The 12,825-nt window shown below is 45.0% G+C and overlaps 1 protein-coding gene across 5 annotated transcripts; it reads right to left on the bottom strand.

Moving 5' to 3' along the window:
* Positions 1–3,504: 3,504 nt before the first annotated feature.
* Positions 3,505–12,421, bottom strand: fosl2 (FOS like 2, AP-1 transcription factor subunit). 5 transcript variants are annotated; one of them, XM_076977529.1, is made up of 5 exons: positions 12,266–12,421; positions 11,775–11,975; positions 8,437–8,691; positions 8,139–8,276; positions 3,505–6,685 (listed from the first exon to the last, which is right to left on the bottom strand). In XM_076977529.1, the coding sequence occupies exons 2-5, from the start codon at positions 11,901–11,903 to the stop codon at positions 6,146–6,148; spliced, it is 1,062 nt and encodes a 353-aa protein (XP_076833644.1). In that variant the 5' UTR covers positions 11,904–11,975; positions 12,266–12,421; the 3' UTR covers positions 3,505–6,145. The 5 variants fall into 5 exon arrangements, with proteins under 5 accessions (XP_076833644.1, XP_076833646.1, XP_076833643.1 ...); XM_076977531.1 differs by having other exon boundaries at positions 11,775–11,891; XM_076977528.1 differs by having other exon boundaries at positions 11,775–12,414.
* Between the last annotated feature and the right edge of the window lie 404 nt (positions 12,422–12,825).

Below are 12,825 nucleotides of genomic sequence, written 5' to 3'. Positions count from 1 at the left end.
GAGAGAAATGGGCAAATTCTGTCCCAGAGGAGGTGAGGTTTTTGGTAGAGAGTACACTCTGCACTATTGGCTGCTGGTGTGGTTGTGAAAGGTCAGGTGCTATATAAATTGGACATAATATAATATATACAAGAATATAAAAGAAAACAATCGTATGGACAGATATAAGTAGATCAATAACATATTCTTAGGACAAATACCTGTAGTACACACAATATCTACAGTATGACCTTTGTTATGGGTAGCAAAATACACATACTGAGTCAAAACGCTGAAGAAAATGTCAAAATTCCAAAACAAATCAACAATTACCATAGTCAACATGAATAGTAAAATCGCCAAGCAACACCAAACCAAAGTATGCAGGTATGAGAAGATTCAGTAGCTCTGAAAACCCAGAAATGAAAACAGGAGATGTTTTAGGTGGAGGATAAATGAACACATAAGATTTCAGCACAAGAGAGCTAGGCATTGAAGTTATGACATATGGGGAACATTATATCAATATACCATGGCATGGCCTCCACCCCACCCAGTTAAGGGAGGCTTATCCACATATTTATTGTGGACAGAGTTTGATTAAGAGTGGTTAGGTTGCTGCTACATTGAACAAATCAATGTTGTGTTCCTCAATGACAGCAGGAAATGGTTCAGAATGCACAGATGGGTTAGCTGGAGCAAACGTTTCACCCTCGGGCTTCTCTGTCTGTGGTTCCAACGTGATTCAAACTAGCTGCTATTTTTCCAGTACCAGTCAAACAATGTAACCTATCTGAATGACTGTAGCTTGAACCTCTATTGAACCACAAGCACTTTGAGAGGCGGGTTACAGGGTTCGTTTGTATCTCACTCTCGCTTTCTGCCATTTTGGGTCCCTTTCAGTTTGCCGACAGACAGAACAGACTGTCACCCATGACTGACCAGCCACACACAGCCCTAACATCGTCGTTAAATGTGCAGATGACACAGTGTTAGTAGTTTCAGACGTGGACAAGTCAGTTCCCTGACACACTGGTAACTGGGGGTTAACCATTCGCTCAATGTTAACAAGATCAAGTAACTGACTGTGGACTTTAGAAATTACCATGATTTCCATCATTCCATCATTAAGGATAAACCCCAAGGATAAACCCATAGGGTATATTTACACATTTGCACATCATTTTGGCATATATAAATATATTCTGCTTAGACTTGTGTGTGTTACAGCCACCATGCTGAAAGTGTCTTATTTTGTTGGGAATTAGGACCACCTCCAGAAATATTTTCATCTTAGCGGTGTATCCAACTAGCTGGAAATAAAGGATTGTTATTGGTTTTTGTCCTTGATCTGTAACATATCTGCTCTGCCTATGAATTCTTGTTATCAATGGTATCACAGCTACAGCAAATAGGCATGTATAAAGGTGAATGAATGATGTCTACAGGGTTAAAGGTCAAGTACTCTAGTTTATTCGCCTTGCATGAGAAAACATCTGACCAGCTCTGCAGCTGTGAAGAAAGACATATAATCATCAGATTCCCCAGCATGATTAATGTGATTTTAAAAGTTGGAATAATATAATAAGGAGAATATGGCAAAGCATTTGTTTCTGAAATGCCTTTTACTGTAAAGTGATGTGCAAAAGCAATGCAGAGCATTGTTCTGTTTCAACAGAACATTTTTAAGGAGCTTCTTAGTCACATATTGTTTAGTACTGCCCTCTAGTGTACAAACTGCAAAACAGCCTAGCAATACAAAAAATGTAAATAATTAGAAAACAAGCTGCCTACGTGGTTTAGTGATTGAAATAACTAAAATCTTGAATGAGTTTGTATTCCTAATATACACCATTCATCTACAGTAGCTAACGCTGAGCTGTCAGGGTGGAGATATTATGGTTATGATTTTACAAAGAAACGAAGACGTGTGTGTTACACAGCGGCCAACAGCATCGTCCATTAGAGCACAAACCTCTGAGCACAAACCCAGAATAAGGGTGGTAATGGAGACCATGTTATTACATTACATTGAACATGGTCTGTCTGTCTCTTTACTTTTACTGGTACTGAGTAGGACATTTAAGACTGTGTGTGTGTGTGTGTGTGTGTGTGTGTGTGTGTGTGTGTGTGTGTGTGTGTGTGTGTGTGTGTGTGTGTGTGTGTGTGTGTGTGTGTGTGTGTGTGTGTGTGTGTGTGTGTGTGTGAGAAGGGATTCAAACTATTGTACTGGTGAGAAATTATGTTCAAGGATTAAATGACCAGTTTAGTCTGAAATCCTTTTTTTTTTCAAAATGAATGAACAAATAATAGTAATTCTGCTGGGAAGTTTGGAAGCTCAATTATTGAATCATAACTCTGCATGGTGCCATACAAGCTAAATATAAAACTGGCACCACTGTTTGGAAAGGAAGGAAATCTATGAGGAAGGAAGTCTATCAGTTAGTCATTCTGCTGCGTAGTGAATAGTCATCATTATAATTGACCTCACATGCCAATGGCCTGTAATGACAGGGCTCATAATCAGTCCTTTGTGTAACCTATGGCATTCAAATACAGTATGTGTTTCATAGCATGTTATTTTATACACTGGCACAAGATGGCAGTACATGTTAACATGAGGTCATGAATCTCCAATGGCTCAGAGCAAATGAAGTGCAGAGAAAAGGTACGTTAACCAGCTACGTTAACCGCGTACGTCAACCACGTACGTTAACCAGCTACGTCAACCACGTACGTCAACCAGGTACGTTAACCACGTACGTCAACCAGGTACGTCAACCACGTACGTTAACCAGCTACGTCAACCACGTACGTCAACCAGGTACGTTAACCACGTACGTCAACCAGGTACGTTAACCAGCTACGGTAACCACCTACGTGTAAACATGACCAAGATTTCTTTTAGCCTTTGCTGAGCAAGTCCACATGTTTCTGTTAGGCCCCCTTCTTCTTTTTTTTTTCAAAAATGAGGTCAAAATGCCAAACAGTATATTTTCTATTTTTGTTGGAGTCTGTCCAACTCCGGATTGGTGTTTCAGGAATAAGTGCATGAATCAGCATTCAGCATTCAGTGCTTTTGAACAGCTTCATTTACTGTTATAAAAAATGCACCAATTAAAAAAAAATGCCTATTTGAATGGATGACATCATTTCCTCTGGGCAGTATGTGGGCACAGGGATGTGCTCCCTTTGTTCAGCCTCATGTCACTCTGAAAGCTTCTAACAGGCTTAACACACAGTGCTGACTGTGCCAAACACACAGTGCTGACTGTGCCCCTCCCAGACTGTCCTGAACACCACGGTCCTTCCTCTGAAGAGCTTCATAACTTCATACTGCTATTAGTATTCATATCACTGATTTTATCATTATACTTTTGGGGATGAAATGTACATTTGATCATGAAATTGTGTAAAATGTGAATTGTAGACTATAGTCAATGCAAAAAATACAGCTTTCAATATGCAGGATGTTTTAATGCACAGATGTAGAAAGAAAGAAAGAAAGAAAGAAGCCACAAAATGTAACTTTTTTATATTTATTTGAAAGTAAGACATTTTCACAAGACACATACAGCTCCAAACACAACTATAAAAGCCTTGAATGATTTCAAAATAGATTCCACTCCAAACAACATGTCAACTTAGTAAATAATCATGATTTATTACATCATTTGATCAAGTGAAATACTGACTTATCCGTTTATGTTCATAAAATAATATATTGGGTTCCAGACGCACCTGCACACTCTGTTTGTGGGTGATTGTAGAGTCGGAGGTCTTTAACCATGTGCCTAACGTGTGTATCATTTGGCCAAATATGATGTGTAAATGTTCAATTCTACAAGATCCGCACAGTGCACTATGTCTAAATATTTACATCTATATGAATCCATGATCGCTGTGTTTGTGTGGCATGCGTAAAACCCCAAATGGCTTTGGGCTGTAATTAAATTGTGAAAATAAGCGAGAGTCCTGTATCCAAGATCACAGATGTCTGTGCACATGAAGCCCTGTAGGTTTGTGTATGGAAGGAAAAGCAATCGATTTTAGATAGCAAGCATTTGAGATGTATAGATCTATCTCATTTTCCTTTGTACAAAAAAAAAAGAGGCATGTTCGTATTTTACCAATGACACACTATCTATTGCCAATTTCTTCATATTAAAGTAGTGCAGGTTTGCATACAACTATGTCAACGTCATTGACAGAACAGGCACTACAGAGAGGGGTGGAGTTATTGCCTGCTGGAGACTGTGATTGGCTCAGGCGTGGATGTGACAGGCGCGATCAATCAAGCGCAGAGAGACCTCAGAGAAACAGAGAAGTAGCAAACTGACAATCATGAGATACCCACCAACAGAACCGAGCTCTGTGGACAAGCCAAATACACCTATCAAGAATACCATTTGCTTTTTTTTTTTTATTATAATCCATTTAAATAACCAAAATGAACAAACACTGACATACATATTGCTATTTTTGTTGTGGTTTTCTGTCTTTAAACAGTTAAAGCAAAAAGAGAAAATATTGTCTGGAAAGCAGGACAAACACAGGAGTTCTAGATGGCTTTAAGATCGATAGGGTTCAGACAGACGGACCGGGTACAAGTCGCAGTTTCACATACTTCCTTTTTTGGTATTAAATCAATTTCTCCACCAAACGCCTTCAATCTCTTGCTCTCGTTAAAAAACACCACGTTTCTTCTTCAGCTCCTTAGTGGACACGAAGATTCCCGACATAAATAAGAGACAACGAATATTCCTTCAGATCGACGTCAGTACGAGCAGCGTTATTACTTTCTCATTTGCTGCATCCGGCACAACAAAGCTGACCGTCCGGGTCACGACATGGCGAAGACAACAGGTTCTCCGCCCGTCCCGTCCGTGTCCCAAAGGAATGTTTGAAGTAAACAGTCCGTTCAGAAATATTGCAACTGAGATCCTTTCTTCACAACAGGCCCTCCTGACCATTTACAAGTGTCTTGATATCACTTTGTGATTCCTCATAGGCATTCGGCTTGCACACTCCCGAGTTCAACAGTAAGAGGAATGCCAAGCGATTTAATCAGAGTTCAGTAAGAAAGTGCATCTGGTCCCATGTCTGGCGGTCAAAGGTCAACCAGAGTCGGAGAGAGAAGTGCCCGTTTGGCTTGGTGGCATTTCAGTTCCAACTCTACAGGTCTGCAAAAAGGACGTGTGTTGATCAAGCCATAAAAGTATATTATAAAAGTCGTACATAGTATCATTGTTACCATTTTAATACCACAGTGTCTGCCCAAGAAAAAGCAGTATTGCCATGTAAAGGGTTGGAGGCTAAACCGAATATGGCTAAAGGATCCTCAGGTTTCTCACCTGTGTTGACGTGATTGATACGCTGTGTGCAATTGCTTTTACTAATGCATGTGTGCCTCATTCACACAGACAAAATCCCTGACAGTAAATTCAGTGAAGTGTGTCCTTTAATAAACATATCAAAAAATAATGTAGAAGTCTGCAATATGGGTTTGTGCCAGGTGTAGGTAAAGAGGTCTGTTTTTAATAATACAGGTGTGTTTCTTCTTTCATCGAGACACTGAGGAATTTCAGGCTCATCCAGTGAACCCTTGACATGATTTTAAACAGCAGGACACAATATACAATCGGACAATTTTCACACAGGTTATAAATACAAGGGGCGGTGAACGTAAATGTTAAGCTGGCTTTGAGGACATCCACCTCACTTTGTAGTTTTCTGATTCCAAACTCCCAGTACCGAACAAGGATGCGATTTAGCCCTAATCCCTTTAGCGTCCACATCTTTAGACGGCAAGCCGGAAACGGTTTGCTGTCAAAGGGTTTTGTAGAGTGCTCACTGCAATACTGTGAGCGTGGCTGAAATCTCTCAATTCTCCTGTTTTCATTCCACGTGTGCTGTTCTTCCGTAGTTGAAATGGCAAGTGAGTGGAATTTTCCACTTTAACAACACAAACAAAAACACCCAAAACAACAAAAAGAGAGAGAAAAGATAGAAACTCCCTTCTGAGACGTTTCGATAAAACGAGCACATTAGCCCTTGAGGGTTCTCGGCTTTGAGATGAGGTCCCGGGTCGGTCCCGGGTCGGTCCCGGCCGGCCATGCTCCGGGGGGGGACTTGGTGAGGAGAGGGTCCGCTCCCGGGCCGGGTCTCAGAGGGCCAGCAGGGTGGGGGAGTTCAGGGAGTCTGACGACTGGTCCCCACTGCTGCTGCTTCGCCGGTGGGCCTTGGAGCACGACTCCGAGGAAGGGGAGGGGCTCTCCGGCTCAAGCATGCTGGGATAGGTGAAGATGAGGCTGGGGTTGCTAGGGGTGGACACGGGCGTGGAGGCGGCCACCACGGGTGTGTTCAGGCTGTCGCCGTCCGAGCAGTACATGCCGGCTCCGAGGCAGATGGGCTTGATGACCGAGTGCTGACCTTTGCCCCCGCCGGCCTCGTCGTCCAGGGGTTCCTGCTTCACCACCACTGGGTTGAGGGCGTTGAGAGGGGCCCGCGGGCCCAGGGCCGAGCGCATGGTGAGGGGGAGTGGGGCGCACTGCTCGGGCAGCGCCCCCTGGTGGCGCTCCTCCGGAGGCAGCTTGCACACGGGGTTGTGAGCGACCAACATGAACTCCAGCTTGTCCTTCTCCTTCTGGAGGTTCTCGATCTCCTTCTGCAGGTCGGCCTTCTCCTCCTCCAGCTTCTCGGTTTCCTTCACAGAAACACACAACAAGCCCAGAAAAATGAGTGCACTGAAAACCCAACATAAAAATTCTTACAATATGAAATATGAAAAGCTTAACAAAGAGTTTCTGTGCTTGCATGGACGTAATTTTGATTTCAAAAGTGGGGGGGACATGGATTCGTCGCTATTTAAATATTTGGTTTTAACCGTAAAAACTGGGGGGGACCAAAGCCGGCTTTTGAAAAAGTGGGGGGGACATGTCCCCCCCGACCCCCCCCAAAATTACGTCCGTGTGTGCTTGTAACACCATTCTCAGTGCACACTGACTACAAGGACAGTGAATGCATGTTTACACATGTTTTTGACTTAAATATTCTTGCAAGATGCACTAGAGGGAGGCAATGTGAGCATCATGGCATATTCTCAACAGAACTGTCTCTCTTCAAAGTTAAGAGGTTTTTAGTGCCATATATAGTGTTGGTTTTCCCACCAAACACCCTTGTACTGTCCTCTCCAATCAACCGTGACTGCGTTTGGTCCCGGCGTCCATTTAAGGAACACAAGAAAGATAAACAGCTCCAATTCTTTAAGCTATGGCATGACGGGGTTTCTTGCATAACTATTTGGCACATCTGGAGGAGTGGGGTGGAGGAATGAGGTGGAGGAATGAGGTGGAGGGGGTTGCTGGTCGCGAAGACTCAGACAACGTGGCTAGACGACTAGAGATAACCCACGATCTGTTCGCGAGCTTTGAACTCGTCGTTGTGGTATGAGGAAGGAGGAAATCGGACGAGCCCCCCGCAATTACACGGAACGAAAGAGAAAGAAGCCGGCAGCTCTCTGACAGCTCCTTATTTGGTGAAGGGTGGAGGCGTGACGTAGCAGGAGGGGCAGATAGCAGTGCGTGGGGTTCGATGGCACGCGTGGTTTCCTCTTCACCCCATATCAGACGATCCGTCTCGTCCCTACGCCCTGCAGCACATTCCTCCCTCATGATCCTGGACTGACAGCTTGAGAGACGCCATTGTGCTACTAATTAGTTCAACGACAGCCCATGTTGTCTGGGAGAGGGGGCATTCCCATCAACGGGCAGACAACATTGGTCTTTTGTAGCTGCATTAGCAAAATAAGCTTTGTAGCAGTCTCCAACCTCACAGCTGTAGTTGGAGAAATTGAGAAGTGCTTGAGTTTGCAATATAACCTCCCAGTCTTATCTACAGTTTACAATAACTAGCTGAAGGCCTGAAGAAGGCCAGATGGGTTCATGTGTGTGTGTGTGTGTGTGTTTTGTGTGTGGAGGCGGGTAATCGAGTAGTGTTCAAGCATTACAATTTCTTTAACCCTAAAAGCATCAGCCCTGGTGCTCCAGACGTGCCCAGAGTCTTGAGGTGCATGTTTCGTCCGTGCACTACTGCGTTCGTCCGTGCACTACTGCGGGCCCTGACACGTGCACGCGTTGGCGTCGAGGGGAGGAACTCACCCCTTGCAGCATCTCGGTCAGCTCTCTTCTGCGGTTACGGCACTTGGCAGCGGCCAGCTTGTTCCTCTCTCGCCTCACCCTCCTCTTCTCCTCTTCCTCCGGCGTCAGCTGCAAGCACAGCAGAAGCGATGAGCGGTCCTACAGCAACACCAACATGCCCATCTAGCATTAAGAGTTAGCATCTGTAGTAGCTGTTAGCTAGTGAGTTAGCATGGCCGGCCACCCGCTACGTCGTTACGTGCAGGGTCGCGCGCTAGCTGCCGTTTAGGCCGTGCGAAAACTCGGCGTAATTACGCACCTGCTCGTCTCTCTTACGCCGTCCTCGAGTGTCGCCGATGGAGCGGATGACCCCGGGCCGCGCGAGGGCGGTGTGGCCGAGGAGGCTGGGGGCGCTCGACACGGACAAGCCGTAGGGGTGCGACCGCGTGTACGGGTTAGACATGGAGGTGATGACCGTGGGCTGCACCATCCACTGGAGGTCCTGGCTCGTGGTTATGGCGTTAATGGTGGGGATGAAGGCACTACTCGAACCAGGCATATCGACTCTGTACTTCTACAGGAAGAGGAGAATAAAGGAGGGGGGGAGTAACAGAGAAATGAGAAAAGAGGCTGATGAGAACTGAGGTTCATCCCCCATGGTGCATCAGAATGTGAGAATCTCAGGGCTCCCACATTTTGGCATAGTTGCCTAAAGAGTTCAGTCGTTGATAAACCGCTCGTGTCATCACAACCGCCTTTTAATGACTTCACCATATGGCAGGCGCTCTCCGTTTGATTCCCGTACAATGGAGCGTGATCGTTGTGATAGCGCTCATCGTAAGAAACGCAGCGTTTATCTGTCTAGTGCAACTCCCGTCATAAAGGAGTAATGAATCACTTTTTGCAGCATCTCGGACTGCAGGCCCCCCTCTGCGTTGCCCCGTAGCGACACGTGGTGAGTCACGGAAAAGCCCACACTTTCACAACTCTCCATCAGGGCTCACAAAATGGACTTTGTGACACAGCAGGCCACATGGTCACCAGTGTGTGACATGTGTAGACTTCAATACCTTTTGCTAGCGAAAGAATTATTTCTTCATATACAAATGGCAACAGTCAGGAAAATACACAAAAGAATATGTGAACAGGGACACTTGTGTTGAGGCAGGCTTTACCTGTTATTACAGATCCCTTATAAAAGTGTAACACACATCTGCCCAAAACTGATGCTCAGATTATTTCAGTCAATCCGCAACCTGAACTTGATACTTTTCCCTCCTTGATGCCAGACAACAGGCATGTCTTACACAATTTATTTTATCCTATATTACTAATTACTAAGCTAATTACTAAGGTAACACTCCACTCGAACCTGTTGTATGTGTTACCTAAAGATATATGCAATTCATTCACTTGTCCAGTTGTTTAAAAATATTTTATTAATATGTAACACTACAGAATAAAGTTAGTAGAGTCGGTAGCTGCTTATCTGACGCTGAGTCATGCTATGGGTGTGTCGTTGCGTTAAATTACAGAGTTTATTCCAGTAAGCCGGGAAGTGTATTATATTTAGAGATGGGGTCAGGATCGGATCCGGTGCCAACACATTCCACGGCAAAGCCAAGGCAGTAGTGAGAATTCTGCATTCACACATCCCAGGAGGGTTTTCAACAGAAAGGTGGTTCGGCTCGGCGTTTCCGGCAAGCCTGCCCGTGTGGGAGCGCGTCATTAGTGGGAACACTAAAGATGGAGGCGGTCCGGTCCAGTGTCTGCGACGTGGGTCGGTTCGAGTACGTTTATTTAGAAAACCAAAGGAACACAAACGGTTCTACTCACGAACACCATCAACGCAAGAACACGAGATTTGGTTAAAAACATTTTTTATCTCAGAAAATCAACAAGTTTAGACATGAGTCGCTAAGCTCGATTTCAGCCCCGAGTCCGTCCGTTCCTGGTTTGCTTCCGTCTTCTTGCTCCATGTGGCGTCCCGATTTACGTTAAACCGAGGACCGGCCAACTCGAGTAGGCACCGAGTCCAAACACCGACAGTTCAGGTCTTGTTTTTCCGCAATCTTACCCCCCATTTCCTCCCAAACCCGAGCGAGACTGAACTTTCTTCCCACTGGTTTAACTGGGAGCCAGTACGAGTCCTCCAGGGTTTCTTCTCAAGCTCAGGAGTATCTGCACATACTGCACGTCCTGACTCGGTGCCATAAAACCCATATCTGGATTGATTCCGTCGGTATAAAGAACCGTTGTGTCCAGATCTGGTGTAAAAGTGGCTTGTATAATAATGTTATTATAACACCAAGATGGGGGTGTCTCGTTTATAGACCTGTGACAGGTAGGACATGACATTAAAACACCAGTCAACAACCTGTTGTGTTTATAGACCTGTGACAGGTAGGACATGACATTAAAACACCAGTCAACAACCTGTTGTGTACCAGTACACACACTCGTCTATTCTCCCCGGAGTGGATAAAATGGTGTAAAAATACCAAAGGCCTGGTGTAAAACACAAACAGCCTTTCTTTCTACCTGCAGAACAAACGTAACACACATTCACGAATAGCACGTTTTGTGGTGCTGGGGTTGTATTATAATTACTTCATATTCACAGTGATCCTGGTGACGCCATAAGCTTTAAAATACACCAAAGCGCGCGTCCCTACCAGACACCTAAACCGGGATCATGGTTCCAGCGCTTTTTCAGTTCAGATTTAAGTACAATTAAACACACACATACATGCAAAAAATACACTTTGTGCACAAAAGCGGCTGCAATTTTCGCTAAGAAGATGCAGACGCTGCACAGGAGCTGCAGGTACCCGTCACGTTACCACCTGCGTGGGCTGAGCTCTACTTACTTACTTCAGCCGTGAGGACTCGTAGTCTTTATGTGTCCGGACTACGTGTAATGTCACAGCCAGATCACCTTGAATATTACTCCGGAGTTGACAATATTAGCGATAGCAGCGGAAGTGTACGAGCATCGTGTGGTCAGTATGTGCGCAGTCTGGGTGCGCCAGTTTCACATTTACGCACAACACCCCCGCAGCTCCTGCAGGGCGCACTTCACCTCCCCGCACCTCCTCCCAGGAAACATCACGCCATGGCCAACAGGCACGTTCAATATAACATGTCTGTGAGACCAGCCAACATTTATTACACTATAGTCCCGATTTATTCACGCCGTATGTAAAATGGACCCCGTTCAAATGAAACGATCCGTTCAAACAGACGAATACAGGAGTTTAATGTGTTATGCGTAATTATGTCTTCGTGTATTTTACGTAGGCACATGGCACCAAAACGTTTTAATTACATCCTGTTAGCACCGTCATTAGTGTAATTATGTCAAGATACGCACGACAACTCTGCTTTAAGTCTCCTTACAGCATTTCAATGTCTTTAGAAGCGCACAGATGTACAAGTAGTGGTTTATAGCTGGAGTTGTAAAAGCCAGGTTCGAGTTATTTGAGTTACATACAGTGACATTGAAGTCGAGTTTGAACCCAACTCGACAAACACCGCTGAAACTGTTGATATGGGAGACTTATGTGCATGGATCGGACCCCTAGGTACTCCAAACCCATGCGTAAAGGTCTCGGTGAAGCCCACTGGTTCTCACTAGGTGTGGTAGTCTGATATTACCTGGTAGCTGGAGGCGGAGATGGGACTCCCGATGGTGCTGCTCCCGCTAGTGAAGGAGTCGGGCGGCGGAGGAGACGCGCTGCTGCGGGAGGACGTGTCGTAGGTCCCGGGGTAGTCCTGGTACATCATCCGGGGGAAGGAGATGTCAGAGGTTGGTACTCAGTTCCGACACGTTTACAGTGTCTTCTTTGGGGAAAAGCACTTCCAAGCAAAGCCACAGTGGGTCTCCTTAACGTGGGCTAAGGCTCATTACAATTAGACTAATATCCAAATCATTATAAATGATCAAACAGGTCTATAATATCCGGATCCTAGGAACGACTTAACTTATACTCTACAACCAGAGAACACGAGTGAAAGTGTTCATTTAGTCCAGTAAATAGCTTTTGATTAAAGATGTGTCCCGTTGTAAAGCTTAGTGACTAAATAATACTTAATAAATTGTTTGCTGAAAAGAACCAGCTGAAATGAAATAGTCTCTGTGCACCTACTTTCTGTAATGAACTCACTCCTGTTTCGCCCGAGCAAATGACTCACAGGAGCGACTCCTAGTTTGGTGGATTGTTTTTGGCGATCAGCTTGAGTCCTGCGAGCTGGTTGTGCCGGTCACACCGGGGATGAGTCACTCAAACGGCACGACTGCGCTCCGCAAGCGCTTATCAACGCCAACTACGTCCACACGGAGGACTTCACCAACCGCGCCCAAATATGGGGGTGTTCATCACCACTAAGATTAGACACTGTTATTAATAAAATACTTTTTTTTTGTTTATCGGGTCATAAAAATACTTATAATCTACGGACACGCTGCGTATCGAAGCGTTTTGTTAGTAAAGCATGATTAAAGTTAATTTGTAATACTCTGTATGTTCCTTTGTCTCATATGGTGTCGACCATTGACGTATGTTTCCAAAAATGGGCATTTGCGTCAAGCACACGCGTGTGGGTTTCCTTGGTAGAGGCAGAGTCGCATCAGGGATTCCCTCCCTCTTTCCGCACCTTACACTTCCTCCTGGCGTGGAGTGGTCAAGGTCCGAGCAGGACAAAACAA

Source organism: Brachyhypopomus gauderio, chromosome 17 (assembly GCF_052324685.1).
Source record: "Brachyhypopomus gauderio isolate BG-103 chromosome 17, BGAUD_0.2, whole genome shotgun sequence".
NCBI lineage: Eukaryota > Metazoa > Chordata > Actinopteri > Gymnotiformes > Hypopomidae > Brachyhypopomus > Brachyhypopomus gauderio.
The sequence above is the reverse complement of the archived record's forward strand: the minus strand, read 5'-3'. Positions and strand labels throughout refer to the sequence as shown.

What these genes read in the sequence shown, in the direction of transcription:
- fosl2 (XM_076977529.1), bottom strand. Translation starts at nt 11,903, where the DNA reads ATGATGTACCAGGACTACCCCGGGACCTACGACACGTCCTCCCGCAGC. An exon ending in GGCGTAAGAGAGACGAGCAG is followed by an intron (nt 8,277 to 8,436) that starts GTGCGTAATTAC and finishes GTGTTGCTGTAG; the next exon opens with GACCGCTCATCGCTTCTGCT. An exon ending in TGACCGAGATGCTGCAAGGG is followed by an intron (nt 6,686 to 8,138) that starts GTGAGTTCCTCC and finishes GTTTCTGTGAAG; the next exon opens with GAAACCGAGAAGCTGGAGGA.